The sequence below is a fragment of the Grampus griseus genome (genome assembly GCF_964374135.1).
Source record: "Grampus griseus genome assembly, chromosome: 5".
Taxonomy (NCBI): Eukaryota; Metazoa; Chordata; class Mammalia; order Artiodactyla; family Delphinidae; genus Grampus; species Grampus griseus.
In genome coordinates, this window is record NC_138998.1 from 138,944,884 (window position 1) to 138,966,081 (window position 21,198).

A 21,198-nucleotide genomic window follows, 5' to 3' on the forward strand; every position below is an offset into this window, starting at 1 on the left:
CTAACCTCTTATTCTGAGTCAAAAACTATGTTTCGAAATCTTGAACCCTGCTTTTGTATACTATGGCCCGTTGCCCAAGCAAATTTCAATTCATGACATCTGATTTGAGCTTGATAATGCTAATGTCAACAGTATTATTCATTGTCATCACTGCCCAATAATATTTTGTTAATGATCCTGTTATTGTCTTCAACTTCCCTGAGATGAAATCTCACAGAGGAGCAAGAGATCAGAAACTGCACTGGGGTCCAAATAACATCTCATTGACTTGGCTTACCATCTACTTCTCATGTCTAGAAAGAACGAAATATTGCAGGTAGAGAAGAGAACAGGTAGGAGATGCCTAACAGCTGAACATAAAGTAAAACTGTATTGACATTCAGGTGGAGCTAGGAAGGAATCTGGGTCAGTGTGTTTGGGGATATTAGAGAATCTGGGGTGAGATCTATGTAAAGGTTGTGAATATATGGATATTACGTAATAAAGTCCTCCAAGTATAGATTGTCTTATTCACTTGATTTTTGCAACATTTGGTGCTGGGGATATGCAAAAAGTGATGGTTGAATGAGGGAAAAAATGAGTGAAAATAATGAGGCACCATCAGGAATTTCCTGGCAGTCCAGTAGTTAAGACTCTGCTTTTACTACCAAGGGCATGGGTTCAATCCCTGGTCGGGGAACTAAGATCCCACAAGCCCCACCAGCGTGGCCAAAATAATAATTAATAATGAGGCACCATCATTGAAGTTCCGTTGTACAGACAAGAGTTAACAGCTGGTCTGAGACTGCTACCCTTAGAAAGGCCTGTTGCGAGTTGACCCTTGGCTGGAGTCTGGGAACTGGAATTCTGGGAGGGTTCCTGCCCCCCACAATGGATAAAGGTGGCTCGCTGTGATTAAAATGTATAAACAATACTGTTTACGTGGAAGACCTACTTTCCTTCTAGGAGTCTGGAATTTGGGGACATGCCATGCGCATGCCTATGCGACCAGCCCTCCAGTAAAAACTCTGGGCACCAAGTCTTTAATGAGCTCCCTGGTAGATGGCACTCTGTATCCATCTGTTGTCACTGCTCTCTGCTGGGATAATAAGCACATCCTCTGTGGGGAAAGAACTCTTGGAAGCTTGCACCTGGTTTCCTCCAGACCTCTCCCCAGGTACCTTTCCCCTTTCCTGATTGTTCTCTGTACCCTTTCACACTGTGATAAATCCCAGCAGCGCATACGGTATGATTATATGCAGAACCCTGGGAGTCTTCCCAATGAATGACCGAACCTCTGACACATGCCTAACATTAAAATTTTATGAGATTAAATCTAAGAAGAAAAAAAAAATAACTTGGACAGTAGTTGGCTTGAGAAGTGGAATATTCAGTTTGTAATTTTAATATCCTGTTATTTTATTGTGAGGGAAACCAATGAAACTAACGTTCATCCCATGAGGAGGCTGTGGAAAAAGAAAGAGTCACTTCCCCTGCATTACCCGGCTAATCTGTGTCAGAGCTGCAATTAGAAGCCACATTCTCCTGGTAACACTTGGAGCAGGAAATCAAAGGGCATTTTAGGCTGACCTAACGACCAACACCTTCATAGCAGATAGAGTGTTTTACACACACACACACACACACACACACACACACACACACAGATGCTCCAGGCTAAATTTGCTACCCTTCTCTCTCGTTTCCTTTTCTTGTATAAATATTATGTTAACATGCCTACTGCTATGGGTCTCTCTCCCTCCCTCAGGAGCTCAAAAGTCAGAAACATATTTTTTTTGTTTGTTTCAGGCTATAATCTACAATGCACAGCTTCTAATTTTGGGAGTGGGGATTTGCCTTCTTTATGAAGGCTAGTACTAGGCTCTCTGTTTGCTCTGGGTCTTCCGGGGTCTCATTAGCTGGTCATTTTTGAAAAGCCGGGCTTCAGCCCCTCATCGATATGACCTCTAATCTCACTGCCATGTGAGCTTTCTCCAGATCTGTAAACAACCCTGTTTCTAATCACTTCCAGGTGGCAGTAGAATAACATGTAAAAACGAATTTAGTGAGCAACGGACTCAAATGGCAAAATTATCATCAATTAATGGCTTTTAAAAAGAAAGAGAACAGGACTCTCCCTTCCAGTAAACTTCCACATGGAATATATTATTCCACTCCCCAAAATAAACACAGTGAAAATATTACATCTCTCCACCCTTTGAATTCCAGTCTGCTGTATACCTCCTGTGTGAAGAATAATTTCCTGTATTTGAAATGAGGATCCTATTTGCTGAAAATCAATACAGATAGATGACAGGTAGATGGACTGATGGATGGATAGATAAGTAGATAGATAGATAGATAGATAGAAAGAAAGATATTTCTCTTACAGTTTTCATTTGGTCCTATAAATTTATTTTTAGTGAATGTTAAAGAAATGCTTCTTTTAATTCTGCAACTCTCTGGTACCTGAAAAATCAAAAATGAAGCTTTCAGGTGATTACAGGTCTGCCCCTTACATCATTTTGATGTCGATCTCATTCCTTTTGCTCATAAGCACCTTGAGGGCAGAATCGGGTCTCATCGCCATGGCAACCTGAGCAGCTATGTAGGAGATTGCCTTGAAAATGCCTAGTGACTAGAAGTAAAATTAAAACGCAAGTGCCTTGGAAAGAGGGACCATGGGCTCACAGAGCTCTGCGTTACACGAACAGAACACAGCAGGCAAATACTGCACCGCCCACCGCAGCATCACCCCCCCCTCCCACCCGCTACAGTCGTGCTCCTCTCTCCTTCCCAAAGAGCACAGAACACATCAAATCTGCTTTCAGTTTAAGTCTGCTGAAACGTGCTTAAGGAAAACCTTGCCTCATATATACAATGTAATTATTTTTCCCATCCCAAAATGCAAAGACTTTCTTAAAAGATCACTTCTTTTATGAAGTGATCTCCCCTGGAAAAATCATGAGAAGGTGTGTGTTCTTGTAACGTCTGCCCATATGGCTCTCACGGCACTCACACCCCACATAGCACAGTAATCTCTCCCCTGAGCTCCCTAAAAGCAGAAGCCATCTCCACGGGGGCCTGGAGAGGCAGATGCTTCCTAAAGCATAGGCCCTGCCTTATCTATGATGACCAGACCCAAATACAGCATCCAAAACCCACAACAAACGTTTCATGTGAAGTGCTAGGCTGAGGTCCTTTGATATTTAACGTGGGCAGAAAATTGTTCACTTTTACTTGAAATACAGGAAGAAGATGATCATCCTTGGACTTAAACTCATTGATCCTAAGAGATAAAATTCTCCTTGAGTCACATCACTAATAGAGGCGTTCAGACGGGAGATACTGAAACAGAAATTTGGGCCAGTGCAAGAGAGGGAGGTAGATCCTCTGGGAATGTTTGCCCTTCCCATTTTCCAAATCCGGTTACCCTTGGGCTGTGTCTTTGATGTTAATGTAGCTAAACCCCCAGGGAGACTGTCAGAATTTTATCCGAGGAAAACAGACAGGGAACGCTGGGCTCTCTGATTGCTGGCCTCCTTAATCGGGAAGAAATTCACAAAAGGCCATTCAGTGAAACCCGGCTGTAAAGCTGTTGATAATGTTCTTTTCCAGGATGGTGTCCTACATATCCATCCCCACATCAGCAGAACCTCCCACAGTGCATCCCTACTCAAACTACTACATTTTTAAAATTTATTTATTTATTTATTCATTTATTTTTGGCTGTGTTGGGTCTTCGTTCCTGCGTGCGGGCTTTCTCTAGTTGCGGCGAGTGGGGTCTACTTTTTCATCGCGGTGCGCGGGCTTCTCATTGTGGTGGCTTCTCTTGTTGTGGAGCACAGGCTCTAGGCACGCAGGCTTCAGTAGTTGTGGCACACGGGCTCTGTAGTTGTGGCGCATGGGCTTAGTTGCTCCATGGCATGTGGGATCCTCCCGGACCAGGGCTCGAACCCATGGCCCCTGCATTGGCAGGTGGATTCTTAACCACTGCATTACCAGGGAAGTCCCCACAAACTACTACATTTTTATTGGGTTACATTAACATCTGATATTCAAAGGATCTCATTTTTGCTTAGAGGAAGAGAAGTGATAAGTGTGCTTTAGAAATGCATTCAGGCCTCATCATGCTTGTTTTTCCTGGCTTATTTCAGGAAGGCAGTAAGTCAGGGGCCATCATATTACTAGAGGACTTTACATGCACGGTGTGTGCCTGTGCCTGAGATACTTTGTCTCCACACAATTACAAGCTTCCTATCATCCACTGCTGGAGTCTGAGAGTGAAGGTCAACCACGGGGTGTCCTGGGGCCCAGGTAGACAGCAAAACAGAGGGCACAGCAGCATCAGATGCAATGAGCCTTTCCTTCCCAGGGGGAATTATGAGATTCCTTCCCTTAGGCCTATCTTAGCTCTGCTGCTAAAACAAAATACCACAGATGGCGGGGCGGGGGGCTTAAACAACAGACATTTACTTCTGACAGCTCTGGAGGCTGAAGTCAGAGACCAGGGTGCCAGCATGTTTGGGGTGTCGTGAGAGCCTTCTTTCGGATTTCTGGGTTGCAGACAGCCACCTTCTCACTCTATCCTCACATGCTGGAGAGAGAGCTCCGTTCTCCTCTTACAAGGACACAAATCCCATCATGGGGGCCACACCCTCATGACCTCATCTAACCTTAATCACCTCCCAAAGGCCCCACCTCCAAATACCATCCCACTGGGGGTTAGGACTTCAACATGAACTTTGAACACAAACATTCAGGCTATACCAAGACCACAGAAGTAGTCCTTCTGAAGACTGATCAAAATAAATGAACTCATTTACATTTCTTAACATCAGTGATCTAATGATCTCACATGACAAAGAGGCACAACTTGATTCCTGAGCCTACATCCAGGCCAACGCAAAACCTCCCTGGGAAGAAATCAGGGCATGACCCAACGTGCATTAAGCCAGTGATGCCACGGTCAGAACGGCCTGTGACACCACGCTGCTCCCACGGAAACCCAGACAGACCGTGGCTGGTGCGCTCACCCCTGTGAGAATATAACGCAGTCCCCGATTCTCTCAACCAAGATAAAGGGCAAAATTAGTATGCTGTGCCAATAGAAGCCTTTGTGTTTCTTTTTATAGGAATACACACACCTTAAATTTCTTTTCCTTTGAAAAGGAAAGCCTAGACAACTGATACCCATTTACCTTAGCCGACTACCTAAGAGCCCTGGCCTTGAGCCCCAAGGCTCATCTGCTAAAAGCAGGCCTTTGCTGCTCTGGTCCCCCAAGCTCTGGCCCCATGGGGCTGAGCAGTGGCACCAGAACGTCACCTTGGTGGACAGGCCTCGCCTGCACAGGGCGCCGAACCCCCTCTTGACTGCCCCTAGCTCTGAGCTTTCTCAAGGCAGCCCCACCAGCACCCCTCTGGTCCTCCCCCAACCTCACAGCACAAGGGTCCTCACACAGGCCTGTTTCATAGCTGATCTATGTCCTTGCTTTTCTCCACCTAGAGAATCAGAAATTCAGGAGATGGTCTGGGCAGAGTAGATGTGCTTTGCTGGGACAAGCTTCCCGGCCAGGCTTACTGCAGACCCAGGGGAGAGAGGCAGGCTGACAGCCACTGACCATCTAGCCAAGCTCAACAAGGAGTTTCAGGAGCCCTCAGTTTATTTACAAACTGAGATGAATTCACCTTGTACATACAGCATCCAGGATGTTTCTGCTGGACTCAGAGCCAACTCAGGAAAGGCCTCTCCGTCCCTGGGACCTCTGTGCTGGGCAGGGTTATCCCCTCCAATCTAGACGCCCCAGTACTGCCCCTGCCACCACTCAGCTCTTGGGACGCGCTGGAGGGAGGTCCCAGCCTCCTCCGCACAGCCTCCCTGCCCCCTACGTGTGGCTACCTGTGCCCTGCCACACTCTGAGCCCTAAGGAGAAATGTAACCCTTCTCCATCTAAACCACCCGAAACTGGTTTTTATTAAGATTCCTACTCTTTTTAACCATTTTGTCATTTCCAGTGGCATCATCACCTCCTTCCCTGGGCATTTTTGCAGCCTCAGAGGATGGGGCTCAGGCACTGGGAACAGGGTCTGACAGTAAGTGACAGTAAGTTCCATTACAAGGTGTGATTCCAGACTTTCTACTTACAGATCATAACACCGCTTTGGGGCCCCGTCCTCAGGTTGAAATACCTGAGTATAAAAATATCTCTTCCTGTATGTGTCTCAACCTCTCTCTCTCTCTGCCACGTGCAACATCTTGGGGATAACTTGTGTTTGTTTAAATAGCTTACTTATAAACAACAAAACCTTACTGTGGATATATTCCTTAATGAGGTAAAAACCTGTACAATATCGGTTTTCTGATACTTTTGTGAGAAAAGAAAAGTCCACAGTCCATGCTGTGTTGTTTTAAAAATTTTGCCAAAGGATAAAGCTCCAACGCATGACTGAGGAGAGGACACGGGGTCAGCAGTTCATATCGGCAAGGTATCAACTGTATGCATGGCAGCATCCCCTCCACTGACCAGACACACAACTCCTCTTGTTTTATTTTAATTAGGTTCCTGTTGGAAGGAGAAAAAAGTCTATTCACATAGATTACAAAAAGATGAAAACTGAATAAAACCATACCATTAATTAAAGATGTCTGGGAAACATAAGGATAGAGATACAGATATATAGATTAGATAGATACAGATACAGATGTAGATCTATAACCTCACGGTAGATACTTCTATTTCTCATCCATGTTTCCAGTTCTCTCCTTCCAGGCACATGCCCCATTGGGGTCAGACATGGCCATGTGACTTGCTTCGCCAATTAAATATGAACAAGAATGACATCTGTCACCTCCAAGGAGAAGCACTTAGAGGCAGTTTGTCATTCTCCCCTGCTCTCTTCCCCTTCTAGGGCAGACACTGAGGTTGCGTATTTGATGGCCCCTGAGTGTGGAAGACTGCAAACATCACCCCAATTTCTCCCCTTCCCTGAACCCACAAGCCCCCTGCTGTGTACTTTTGAGAGCTCCTGACTCTGATTCTGGGCTCAGCCAGACTGACTGTCATCACATCTCTTCATCTGCTATCAAGAAACTAAAATGACCTCTGAAGCAAAGCAAGTAAGACCATTAAACAATTGAAATGTGCAAATAAAATTGTACAGGTGAGTCTCTATTCTGATTACTGCAATCACATTTCAGGTCTTAAGCTTAGTATTTTTTCAACATTCTAAGTTAACAAATTACTATGATTAATTAACATAACAGCAAGGGATTTATTGTTCAGTAAAGTGTGAGGGACTTCAAATTCACTGTAAAGATGGTATTACGGAAAGCCAAAAACATCTATTACATCCTAGTTCACTGTAATGTGCAATTTAATTTTTGATTTGTGTGATGGTTTAGTGACTTTTTTTAATGGTCCTTGTTGTAATAGTAACCTATACTGTCCAGCAAATCGATAAGCCATATAAAAATGCTCTTTCACCATGGGAGTTCAGTTCCAATTTCTTACCTCTGCAAGCTGACACAAAGTTGGTGGTATTCAAGAGTTACAATAAATTGTGTGTGTGTGTGTGTGTGTGTGTGTGTGCATGCTCTCACTTGCACACATGTGCACAGGGAACATGTAAAGAAAAGCAATCATTTATACCATTATACCACATTCAGTGCTCATCATGACTGTTTTCCAAAAGTATCCAACAGGCATTACACAAAGATGTGCAAAACAGAAAAAGTGAGCCTAGTGTCTGCATGGCCTTTCCAGATAAGTAGCAAAAGGACCAAGAACTCAGCTTAAAAACCACGAGAAAAGAAGAGCCACAACTTCTTAGAAGCTAGACTTCAGTGGTACCATTTCTAGATACCAAAAATAAACCAGGAAATTAGTTATTTACATATATATACAGATATAAATAGACATATATATTTCAGTGCTGACTACATATTCCAAATAGAATCTTCAAGAAAGAGGCCACATAACTCTGAAGACATTTGAAAAGGTGAGAACAGCATGAAATCAGGGTTTCCATTTTCCAGATTATAGAGAATATCACGATACCAGCCCTGAGGTCGCTCACAGACACAGTAATCCTACTTTGCTCTTCCCAGGAGCAGAAATAAAAACAAAATTTCCTTTTTAAAAGTAACAGAATGATTATACGCATAGCGCAAGGAACTAATTTCTATCCATCGGTCCATTCACTGCAGAATATCTGAGTCGAGCCACATAAACCAACAGAAAACACCGACATCACATTTAATCACACAGCAGCGTCAACTGTCCACATACTAATTCTTAATTATGACGCGCATATAGATGGAGACACAATTCGATACGCAGAACAAGCTGCGAGCCCCGGCGCCCTGCGCCCGGGAAGCCCACTGTCCTACCTGAGATGAGTGAGACGGTATCTTTCTCCCATGAGACGACAGTGATGTACGCCTCCACCGAGGAGGGGATAATGCACTTGAAGACCGCAACATTGCCTCTCATGGTTTTCTGGTCCTCCACACGGACTGTATAGGGCTCCCGTAAAACTGGAAGGCAAGAAGAGGACCCCGGTAACACACACAGGCTCATTCCGAGAGGATCCCATCTGAAAATACACGTTGTATCTTACACGTATCAAATACGTGTATCAAATACGTGTATTGCATCAAATATATTTATTGGAGAAAAATTTTTAAGAAACCTACATTTCATGTCTTAAAGACTTTCATTCTGTTAACAATAAACTACACTAACAACTAAAAAGCATGAGTATATCTAAAAGCAGTTAATCTACTCTCTAAACACATCTGGACATGGGAAGTAGTTTCTTAAACAGAAGTTACGATGATGGGAGACTTCCCTCCATGTCCTCTGAGGACCAAGGAAAAATTGTCAGACTATCAAGGAAAAGAATTAAAAAATCAAGAAAGGCAACCTCTCCTGGGAATCCTCGAAACTAGGTGACAATTAAAACAACTCTTCCTAAGTAACTTTTATGACAGTTGCAAAGCAGTTTTGGAAAGAATCATTCTGCTTCCTATCACTTAGGGAAGCGTGCTGATTAAGGGAGCCTGCCCAGACGTTCCCAACAGTAGGAGTAGCCCAGAAAGTGCCCAGAGGGGACTTCCACAAACTAGATGTCTAGGCTAGAGGCAAGGGGTGCAGGGATCCAGTGCCCACCCTGCAAGCCCAACTGCCTGGGTTCAAATCCAGGCCCTACCACTTTACAGTGAGCAAGTTCTCTTGCCACACATATAATGGGAACTTTTATAAAAATATCTACCAAGTAAGTCAAGTTTGATGATTCAATCAGTTAATGTGGCTAAAGCGTCCGGAACCATGCCTGCCATGAACAGTCTGCATAAAGCTACCTGGATCCACACCATCTCCTGGTGTGGGGAAGACCTCTGCTTCCAGGATAAGGAGACGTGGGTGTGTCTAATCCAGGTTATGCCTCCCTCCAGCTCTATAAATATGGGCGAAAGACTTATTTCTCCAGTTTTATTTCCTCAAATTTGGAATGAGGGGTTGGGATAGGAAGATTCAAGGTCTGAATTCTGTAAGTCTACGATTTTTCTAAGTTATCCACAGAGACAACTTACTTTACCATCTAATTAGCTCTCTGAAAGTTTTAGTCATTTATTGGACAAATATGTGTCAAGAAAACTGGCCATGAAATTAATTTCAAAAGAAATTAATATACCAACAGATATAAGAATGAGTTTCTAAAGGGAAATCTCCTAATAGGCAGACGTAAATAACGCTCCAGAAGAAGCACTTTTAAGATCGGTGCTAGCTCTGTGATATGCTAAGTAGTTTAGTATCAGAGTATGTCCTTATTAAGAGTATTGATAAGAGGATGGCTCCCAGTACTGATTTTTAAATATTACTATATAATATTTTCCCAACTTGGAGAATTTTTTTCATTCCTATCCCAAACCAGAGAGACTTTCAGAAGTTTAGGAATCTTTTGAGACCCTCATTCCTGCACTCTTTGTGCAATATGATGTGACGGTCCAGGTGGCAGTTCCACATCTGCAGGAGGTCCACTGGGCAATCATTCAGGGTACTCAAGAAACATCACTGTTATACGCAGAGGGGGAAACTGACTTTGTACACAAAAACACCTTGAGAAATAGCCCTTTTGAGGGAGTGGAGGTCTACAGTCATAAATTGGAAAGAGGCAACAAAGAGAGATGAATTAATCAAACTCATCAATGAATGAGAATTTGGTCCTAGTGGGAGAATAGAAGACAGAAAATAGGAAAAGGAGCAGAGAACAGAAGAGAACAGGGGGCTGGACAGCATGGCGAAGGCCAACAGAAAGAGCTCACTATCACAGGGATGGGGTCACCTAAGCAGGTGTATGAGTCCAATTTAAGTTTGTCTTTGCTGATGTGTGTTTCTAAGCTATAAAGTCACTCCATCTCCCCAAACCTTCAGTAAACAAATGGCAACAAATGGCAAACAAATGGTGGGGGAATTTTTAATGGAAATCAAGGAAAGGAGCCAAGTTCTATGTCTCAGACAGGAAAGGGCGGGGACAAGAGAAAGTACCTACAGAGAACGGGAAGTGGGCAAGAGGCTTACCCCCAGCAAGTTGCTTGCTAATGCACTGTGGTGCTGCTAGCCTGGGGCAGAGACAGGCTCCACCACACTCCACTGTGTACCCACTCCACCCATACCTCTGCCCAGGCCTCCACTGGATGCAGGGTGCCAGTGTTTGCTGGATGGGGCAAGGAGGAAGAGGCTGCGAAGGGCTCAGGGCACCAGGGATCAGAGGGGCAGCAGTGGCCACTGGGTGGGGTTAGGGAGGTGAAGGCCCAATGGGGCTTGGGGCACCCAGAGCCTGAGGAAAGGGTGGCTGGGAAACCACCCCAGGTGGGGTGGCATGAGACAGGACTCTCCAAGAGCTGAGAAAACAAGCCCCCAGAGCATGTTCCATTCTCCCACCACACTTCACTCACGAAACACAAATGGAAAGATAGAAGCATTAGTATTTCAAGATGGCAACAGGAGAGCTTGAAGCCTGAGCACAGGGCCCTCAGCCTTGTGTGACCACCCTCGCCCCATCCCATGAAGTCAGCCCTGATCCCAATCTGCCTATGCAGCAATCAGAGGAAGTGGGAAGATGGGATGGAGAAAGTTTGGAGCACTGGGCATTGCCGAGGAAGGCAGGTCCTATCCTAAGAGGTTGGATTCAGATTGCTCCCAACCCCCTTGATCCTTATGTCTGAAGTGATAAAACATAAACAAATGCCCCAGGGTAGGATGCCTTAGGTACACCAGAAGACTGTGCAGGTAGGAGGGCTTTATGCCTGATGTCCATCCTATTGGGGCAATGGTTATCTGAGGCACAATGAGACCCTAAGGCACAGCATCACTTTTAGAGAAACTGGGGTGGGGGGTTGCTCTTTTATTTTGTAGCTGATTACTTAACTTGGGAGATGCTTTAAATATTCAGTTACATCTTGAACACACCCTCATGTCAAGGACTGCTCAGGGACTAAGGAGATCCTCACACTTTATGGAATAATTAACTGAAGAAAGAAAGAAAATTCACATGGCAGAACACCTGGAAGAAAACAGGCAAAGACTGAAGTGCACGGTCCCGAAAATGACTGAAGGTAACAGGAGTTCTGGGAAGGAGGGAATCTGGGTGCCTTGAGCTGTCCCTGAAGGACCAGAAGGACTGAGGAGGCAGAGAGGAAACAGGGAGAAGAGGAAAGGTGGAAGTGAGCACAAAATCTTCCAGAGACTGAGACACTGGTCCAGTGCTGTTTAGCCAAACCAGCCTCCCGACCACAGCCGCTGTGAACGGCCAGCAACAGGCTCACGGAGGCCTCTGTGTCCTTCATCTAAATAACATCTACTTCACACGGTTGTGCAGTGAACACAGAGGATGTCTCTAGAGGACCTGGCACAATGTCTAGCACATAACCTGTCTGAGTCTCTCTGACTGCTGGCCGGAGAAGCCACCTTGAGCTGAAGCTATCTTGAGCTGAAGACACTACAAGCTCTGGAACCTGCAAGAGGGCCTTGGGAAGGGTCCCGCAGCCTGTGTCCCTTTGATTCTGGCTTCATCCTCCTCTTTCCCCACAGATAGGCTTCCTCTGCTTTTCTGGGCCACGTGGAAGATGGAAGGTGCTTGGCCCACAGTTCCCAAAATCTCTCTCTCAAGATTTCAGTTTCAATTTCAGAGGACACAGGAACTGACAGACTAGCTTGGTTAACTGCCCTCCATCAGTTCAATCATCTGTGACCAGGGATTCAAGACCATTTTGCATGATGTAGATGCAAGAGACAATTAAGGGGGTTCATGTGGCCTCTGCGCAGAGAGGTATATAGATGCCCACCATATGTGCAGCTGTTATTAGCTACTGTTATTATATGAACATCAAGACAACTCTAATAGGTCAGACATGTGCTATCACTGGCTTTTTCTTAAACCAACTTTAAAAGATATAAGTGACATTCAATAAGCTGCACATATTTACTGATGTTTTAACACATGTCCATACCCATGAAGTCACCACCATAACCAAGATAAAAATAGATCCATCATCCAAAAGTTTACTTATTCTCCTATGGAGTCCCCCCTTCCCATCCTCCTTACAGGCAACCATGGATGTACTTTCCATCATTATAGATTAGTCTGCATGTTTTAGAGTTTATATAAATGGGATCATATAAGACATATATACTTACCAGGCTTCTTCTATTCAGTATAACTACTTTGAGATGCCTCCCTGCTACTGTCTTATCAATAATCCATTCCTTTTCATCCCCTTGTGTGGATAAGTAACAATTTATCCATTTATCTGGTGATGGACTTCTTTCACCCACTTTTGGCCATTACAAATAAAGCTGCTATGAACATTCATGTAAAACTCTTTGTGTGGACATAGGCTTTGGGTAAGTACCTAAGTATAGAATGGATGGAATATATGGCAGGTGTTTGTCTTTTCAAGAAACTAACTGTCCAAAGGGGCTGTACCATTTACATTCCCACCGGAAGTTGACGAGAGTCCCAGGTGCTACATATTCTCACTAACACTTGGTCGGTCATCGTTTTTAATTTTAAATATGCAGAGGGATCTATATCATTGTGGTTTTAATTTTCATTTCCTTCAAGGTTAATGACGCTAAGCATCTTTCATGTGCTCACTAGTCATTGCATATCTTTTCTGTTGCTCTACCTCTCCAAATTGCTAACCCATTTTTTAAAATAGGGGTGTTTGTTTTCTTATGATTGAGTATTTAGATTTCATTATATTTCTGGATAAAAGCCCTTTAACAGATATATGACTTGGAAGTATTTTCTCCCAGGCAGTGGCTTGCCTTTCTAGTCTCCTAACAGTATCTTTAAATGAGCAGAAGTTTTTAATCTTGATAAAATTCAATATAACAACTTGTTTTATATGGATTTAACTTTTGGTGTCACATCTAAGAAATTTTTAGATAGCTCAAGGTTACAAAAATTTTCCCCCAATTTTTTCTTTAAAAGTTTATTGATTTATATTTAGATCTATGATCCATTTTGAGTTAATTTTGTATACAGTGCAAAGTGTGGACTGAAGCTTTTTTGGTTTTTTGCACATGGATATAAACATTTTCCAGCATCACTTGTTAAAATAACTTTCTTTTTTCACTCAATTCCCTTTGCACCTCTGTCAAATTTCAGGTGTCCATGTATGTATGGACCAATTTCTGGATTCTATTACTTATGTTTATAATAATTATCTTTATAATAAGTCTTAAAGTCAAATAGCATTAACCCTCTTAAATTATTATTTTTATTTTTCAGAGTTCTTTTGGCTATTCTTGGTCCTTTGTATTTCAATATAAATTTTAGAATCAACTATTAATTCCTATTTGTTAAAAAAAAGGCTGCTGGGTTTTCACTGGGATTGTATTGACTCTATAGATCATTTGGGGGAGAACTGACATCTTAACAATACCATATCCTCCAACTCATAAAATACTATTTCTCTTCTTTATTTCTCTCAGAAATGTTTTGTAATTATCAGTGGAAGTGTCTTCCACATCTTGGGTCAGACTTATCCCTAAGTATTTCTTGTTTTTTGATGCTACTATAAACAGTATTTAAATTTGTGTGTTTGTGTGTGTTGATCTTGTATACCACCATTTTGATAAACTCACTTAGTTCCAGTAGGGTTTTTTTTGTAGAGGCCATCAGATTTTTTTTTAAATTAATGATTGGAATCTACAAATAAAAACAGATGAATTTTTTACCATCAGGATGTCTTTTACTTATTTTTCTTGCTATATTGCATTGACTGCAACCTCCAGTACAATGTTGAATAGAAGTGGTGAAAGCACACACCTTTGCAGTCTTCATATTTGGGGGAAAGCACTTAATCATTCACCACTAAGTATGATGTTAGATGTAGTAGGATCTTTTTATTTTGTTTTAATCAAATTTCTCTTCTACTCCTAGTTTTCTGAGAGTTCTTATTATAATAGGATGTTGTATTTTGTCAATGATTTTCCGCACCTATTGAAATGATCACATGGTTTTTAATATGTTAATGTGGTGAACTGCCTTGATTAATTTTCAAATGTGAAACCTACCTTGCATTCTGGAGATAAGCTCTTTTTATATGTTGTTGTATTATCCTTTTTATATGTTGTTGGATTCAATTTGCTAAAATTTTGTTTAGAATTTTTACACGTATATTCATGAGAAATATTTGTCTTCTTTTGTTTTAGTAACGTGGTAATGCTGATCACCTAAAATAACTTGGGAAGTAGTCTTTCCTCTTCAACTTTCTGGGAGAATTTGTGTAGAATTTTTATTATTTCCTCCTCAAATATTTGGTAGAATAAACAGTGTATCCATTTGAGCCTGGAATTTCATTGTAGGAAATTTTTCTATTACAAATTCAAATTCTTTAATAGATATGGAGCTATTCAGCTATTTCTTCTTGAATGAGTTTTGGCATTTTATTTCTTTCAAAGACTTTCTCATTTTATCTAAGTTATATGATTTATTGACATCTCCATGTTCTTAAAATTCTATTATAATTTAAATATCTGTATAATTTTGACTACTATAGAATATTGATGATTATACATATATATTGATTATATCTGTAGAATAGTAATGTAACCCCTCTCATTCTTGACACTGATAATCTGTCTTCTCTCTTATTTTCCTCTTCAGTCTGGCCAGCTTACCAATTTTATTGATGTTTTTCAAAGAAACAACTTTTGGCTTCAGAGATTTCCACTCTAATCTTTATTATTTCCTTTTTGCTTTTATTGGTTTTAATTTGCTCTTTGTTCTGGAGTTAAGACCACTTGAGATCTCTATTTGAGACCATTTTTCCTTCCCAATGTAAGTTTTTAGAACTATAAATTTCTCCTCCTAAGCATTGCTTTAGTGGCATTCCCAAAATTATTAGATGTTGTACTTTCATTTTTATTCAGCTCAAAATACTTTCTCATTTACCTTCTGTTTTTTCTTTGACACAGATTATTTAGAAGTGCGTTATTTGGTATCCAAATATTTGGGGATTTCCCAGAGATCTTATTGTTAGTGATTCTAATTTAATTCTATTGTAGTCAAAGAACATACTTTATATGACTTATTTTTTTTTAAATTCGTCCGATTCTTGTTTCATTCATAATATGATTTATTTTAGTAAATATCTGTGTTTTCTTGAAGAGAATATATATTGTGCTATCACTGGATGGAATGTTCTGTATTTGAATGTCAATTGGGTCAAGCTGATTAACAATGCCATTCAAGTATTCTTTATTCTTGCTTATTTTCTGTCTATTTCTGGCAGTTATTAAGAGAGTGGGGGCTTCCCTGGTGGCGCAGTGATTGGGAGTCCACCTGCCGATGCAGGGGACGCGGGTTCGTGACCCGATCCAGGAGGATCCCGCATGCCAGGGGGCAGCTGGGCCCGTGAGCCATGGCCGCTGAGCCTGCGTGTCCAGAGCCTGTGCTCCGCAGCGGGAGAGGCCACAACAGTGAGAGGCCCAAGTACAGCAAAAAAAAAAAAAAAAAAAAGAGAGAGGAGTATTGAAATCTCTAACTATAAGGTTTGATTCGTCTGTTTCTTCTTGCAGTTCTATCAGCTTTTACTTCATGGATTTTAAAGTTCTCTTATAGGCGCATATAATTTATAATAGTCATACCCTCTTAATTAATTGAACTTTTTTTTACAAAATGACCTTCTTTAGCCCTTGTAATATTCTTTGCTCTGAAATATACTTTGTTTAATATTGACATAGTTACTCCAGCTTTCTTCTGATATTTTCTTTTAATTAGACTGATTAGATTGATGATTTGATTTCTGTCTGTGTGCTGTTGTTGTTTCAGATAAAAGGGTACATTTTGTCTCTGCTACTCGATCTCGGCCATACGCAGAAGCCCCAGTCAAATGTTATTAAGCACAGTTCACTAAGGAGGAAACAATCACTAGAAATGTTTTGACTTGACCAAGGTCATATAGCTGATTACCGTTTGCTAAGTAGAAATGCGGCATGGGCAGGGCAGTACTGCTTCAAGGGATCCGTGTGCCTTTCACTCCTTAGAACAAAAAGGGCAAGAAAGTATTTTATGTGAAGGAGAACTAGGATTGCTGATTAAGGAGACAAGATGTATGAACCTTCCCTGTTTTGTTGACAGTCAGACCTAAGTCAAAGTCACTGAAAACTGTTAAGAATAAGAATTCCCTGTACTTACAAAGGAGAGATGATGAAGCCATTTACCTAATGGATTATTGCAGGAAAATTCCAATGCCAACCTAGAGGCACACAGACATTTCAGACGACCCGATACACAGGAGGATACCCCTGAGTCAGTGCTCATTCCACTCAAACCTGCACTACAGCCATCACTGGGTAACATACACATCCCTCACCTGCCCTTCTGAACAGCCATCCAGTTTTGTACTAGCATCTACATAAAAGTGATGAAACCAGATTTTCCAGCATCCAATAAATAATCTAAAAGACTACTACAATTATAATGTGTTCATAGTAAGAAGGAAAATTAAATGAGAAAGGTAATTTCAATGGGGCAACATGACTATCCATCTTGTAAGTTCAAACTGACAGAGCGATCATGTGTATGATGGGCCTTAGACGTCAAGAATAACAGCACACAGACAGAAATCACATAACTCAGTGGAAGGGGCGGGGGTAGCATAGATGCCAGACAAGATGATGGAACTTCCATCCCTTTAAAACCTACGTGGTCATGCAAAGACAATCAATTCTATGAGAAATTTAGAAAATATCAGTTAAAAAAGCATTTAATTCTTTTATCTGACAGGAAACCCAAGACAGAAATAGCAGATTCATACAGACAAGTATAGCTGTTTGAAGTTCCAGGTTTTACTATAAGTGGTACTTTGTAGTTTATGAAGATGTTTTTATGACACACCATTAAACTTGTTAGCCTGCCAGGTAAAAGGCATTCGCGATGTCTCCCTGTTTGTCAGGTTTAGAAGTTCCTATACAAATTTCATTTGCTTCATTTTAATTATTCGGGGTATCAACTTTTCATATCTCTTGATGAAAGCCAACCTTTTTCTTCCTTTCTTAAATGCATTTTTGTGCATGTCTTGAAATTCATGAGCATGTCATGGAGATCAAAATATAGCCGGGAAATGACTAGCTAGCAGAGTGAGTCACGGTCTAATGTTTGATTGCTTACATCAAAGAGATCACATGCAGGAATTCAGAAACATTTCATATTTTGCTCGTGTTGTGATGTCTTCAAACGGCACCTCCACACTTGCTGCAGAAATTATTACAAAGTTCCCCCCAGCTACCTGGTGTATACGTCAATAGTCAAGGTCACATTCTCTTTTCCTAGTCACTCCATTATGTCAGTTTACCATAGGATTTGAAAGCCTAGGCTTAAAAAAAATAATAAAAACACTGCTTTCTAACTGGTGTCTAATTGTGTGTATGTTTTGGGGGGCTTTAGTAAATCTATAGAATGACACAATATGTCCTGTATGTACGATTTTTGACGTCTGTGAACCTCAGGCTGTATTCCTGGTTTGGCTTGTATCAATGGCAATGAAAATACAGTGTGATGTTAAAAGGAACATAACCAATTCAGGGTTTAGTTATTGACAACATTCCAGCAACATGTGACACAGTCAAAAATGTTAAAAGGGCCCTTTTTATTTCACAAGGAACAGAAGAATATTAGACTGATGCTATTTTACTGACGATAAACATTGATGCTATGGTTTATTCCAGTAAAATTCCTTGTCCTCTGTTCTCCCTTTGTCTTCCTCACTCCCCACACTGCCTGCCTCTGGGACAGAGTTGGGTGGGGAGGAGTGAAGAGGGAGACAGGAAACAAACACAATGAGCTGGACGCACTGAAAGTTTCAGTCACTGTATCAACTGGTCAAAAGACAGTAAGTCCAGAATATAGTTTAGACCTTACTAACTTGATATCACTAATTTCAAGTTTTAGTTCCAGCAACGTAAGGCACTCCAAAATCCAGTCAAAAGATGCTCTGACATCTCAAAGCATCCATCAGTATCACACTGAATGGATGACAGGGTTTTCATAGATTCTCAGCTGATGATTCTCTCTCCCCAATTTTTTTACAATATACTCAGCCAATGTCATAGTGACTGGGACAGAGGCCAACTCTCCATTATAAACTTTGACCCAACTTTATCTGTCCATTGTCTGACTCCCTCATAAGGACGATGTCCATGAGGCCATGTACCAGGCCTTTTTACCCATCTACTCCCTGCACCTGGCACAGTGTCTGAATCAAAATAGAAGCTCAAGGAATATTTGTTGAGTGACAACATTAAAACCGACCCACAAATTGTACTGCAAACTTAATGTCAGTGCCACAGCAGGATTTTCCCCACTTCCACAGTGTTTAGTGATTTACAGAAATAGAGTTGCAAAGGTTTACAAATGCATTGAATGCTTTTTTGACGTGTCTTGTTCAAATAGCAGAAATGTTGAATAAAATCAGTCAGCAAAAAGCTAGAGGTGATATTTGCAGGCCTGTGCATGTTTGTTTCCCTGAGGAAGAGAACCACTAATTTCGAGTTTTCATTCCAAAAATATAAGGCACTCTGACATCTCAAAGCAGCCATTAGAAGAGTGAACTAAGGATAGGATTTTCATTGGTTCTCAGCTGATAGCATTTTAGTATTTGTCATTGCCCACCTGGACCCCCAGCAGGCAGAGAATGAAAAAAGGTTGAGGAGCCGTACTCACCAGCCTTGATGTGGACATCCTGACTTCGAATTTTCCCTGAAGGATTTTCAGCTGTGCAATAGTAAGTATTATCATGGATTAAGGTACTAAAGCTTGAAGGAGGGAAGGGGAAAATTTGGAGAGTGCCGTTGGGGTGGACGTGGCGGATCCCGGGGACATCGTAGATCTCCTCGCCCGTTGCTAGGTACCATCTGAGAGACACAGGAGGGATGCCTGCAGCAGGGCAGGGCACCAGGGTCCCCGTGGTGCTCGCAAACACTACCTCTTGCAGAGATGCATTGACAAAGTAGAGGCTGGAGTGAAGGTCCTCACTGAAAACTACAAGAAGACAACACAAGAATATGTCAGTAAAGTGTACCTTCTGAACTCGTCCTTCGATCAATGGCATCAAGAGGTTATTCTGAGAAACAGACACGAGGCTCAACTAAAACCAAATCATTCGAAATTGCTCAACCTACTGTGGACAGAGAGGCACCATCTTCATAGTTTGTACACGAGTTACATTATCCTGGGTCTTAAACTTTAAATAGATTACTCTTCAGCTCTATGTCCCATGCCCTGTTCTGTCTCCATGGTACTGACCACTATTGGAATTTATATTGGGTTTTGTATTCACTTATTGTCTGTCTCCCCTTCTAGAAGGTAAGGCCCATGAGAACAACGTTGTCATTTGCTCACACTATTACCTGGGGCACAGAGCAGAACATCCCGTGGCGGCTTAAGAAGAAGAAGCTACATGACTGAATAACTAGATCCGGTTGCTAGGATCAAATTGCTCTGGTTGCAAGGTACATTGAGAGCTAACGTTGAATGAAATTAGCCACAAATTTTAAAAATTAAAATTGAAGATCATATGTAAAGCATTTTTAAAAGGACAGTTGGTTTTCTGAAAATCAAGTCCAATCAACAATGCATTTTATTATTGAAAATATTTTGCAATGATAAAGAGAACGTCAACAAAGTATCATTCAATTCCACCAGCCTATGGCAGATTCTGTTCCGATTCTTCTCTTCTGGCCCATCCACCTACATGCCTATATAATTATACTACGTCATAATGTGCACACATGAAACACGCAGTTTTTACAGACTCTGTTTCATACTCATAACATTGTTTCGTACACATAATGCCATGTTTCACAGACTTCATTAAGTACAGCTGACCTTGAACAACACTGGTTTGAACTGCGTGGGTCCACTTATACACAGATTGTTGTCAATAGGAAATACTATCGTATTACACCACCTGCGGTTGGTTGGATCTTCAGATGCAGAGGAACTACGGATACAGAGGGCAGACGATAAGTTACAGGCACCTGCACAATTTATATAATGTGATTTTCTTAACTAGTTCCTTGACCTGGGCTACTTGTTTCTAGTTTAATTACCACAAATAAAGTGTCTGCAAATGTTTTCATGCATTTATTGACTGCTTACATTGCCCTCATTTACAGTTGTAGAGTGTCCTTTACATGAAGCAAAGAAACTCAGTTTCTGGAATCCAAATATTAAACAAAAGGCGTATAAATGCCGTGAAGACCTACCTTTTAGACACTGGTGTTTATATATGGCTTTCTGAGAACAAATGCATACCAGGTCACATAGTCACAAGAGAGTAAAGAAGCCCTAGACATTTGGAATTAATCTCACTGGGCAGAGATGAGTGTAACGATCACTGAGTGCCCAAGCCATGTCAGGCAATGTTATGAGACTTGAAGTGTTATTTCATTTACTCCTAAGCACAGCAGTCCTGCCAGGTGAGCCCAGGCTCTGCTTCACAGAGGATGAGGTGGAGACTCAGGGGGGCTGTCACTGGAGCAAGGATTCAGGGTAGGAGGTTGCAGAGCCAGGATTCAGTCTCCCTGATGAAGATTTTATTTCATTGCATGGCTGCCTTTATTGTACAAAGCCAAATCGTGGGGAAGCTGTGTTCATGAGATTTGCCCTACTCCAGATAGCTTACTTGGAGATCCACCTGCTTTC

The 21,198-nt window shown here is 41.7% G+C and overlaps 1 protein-coding gene across 2 annotated transcripts in view; it reads right to left on the bottom strand.

Moving 5' to 3' along the window:
- The window catches only part of DSCAM (DS cell adhesion molecule), a gene marked incomplete at both ends in the record, with an annotated part of 752,893 nt that overhangs the window by 608,934 nt on the left and 122,761 nt on the right, over positions 1 to 21,198 (bottom strand). For both annotated transcript variants that reach the window (XM_082655382.1, XM_082655383.1), the window contains 2 exons: positions 8,369 to 8,515; positions 19,216 to 19,533. In XM_082655382.1, coding sequence (XP_082511508.1) covers positions 8,369 to 8,515; positions 19,216 to 19,533 — 465 coding nt within the window. The remainder of the gene's footprint in view (positions 1 to 8,368; positions 8,516 to 19,215; positions 19,534 to 21,198) is intronic.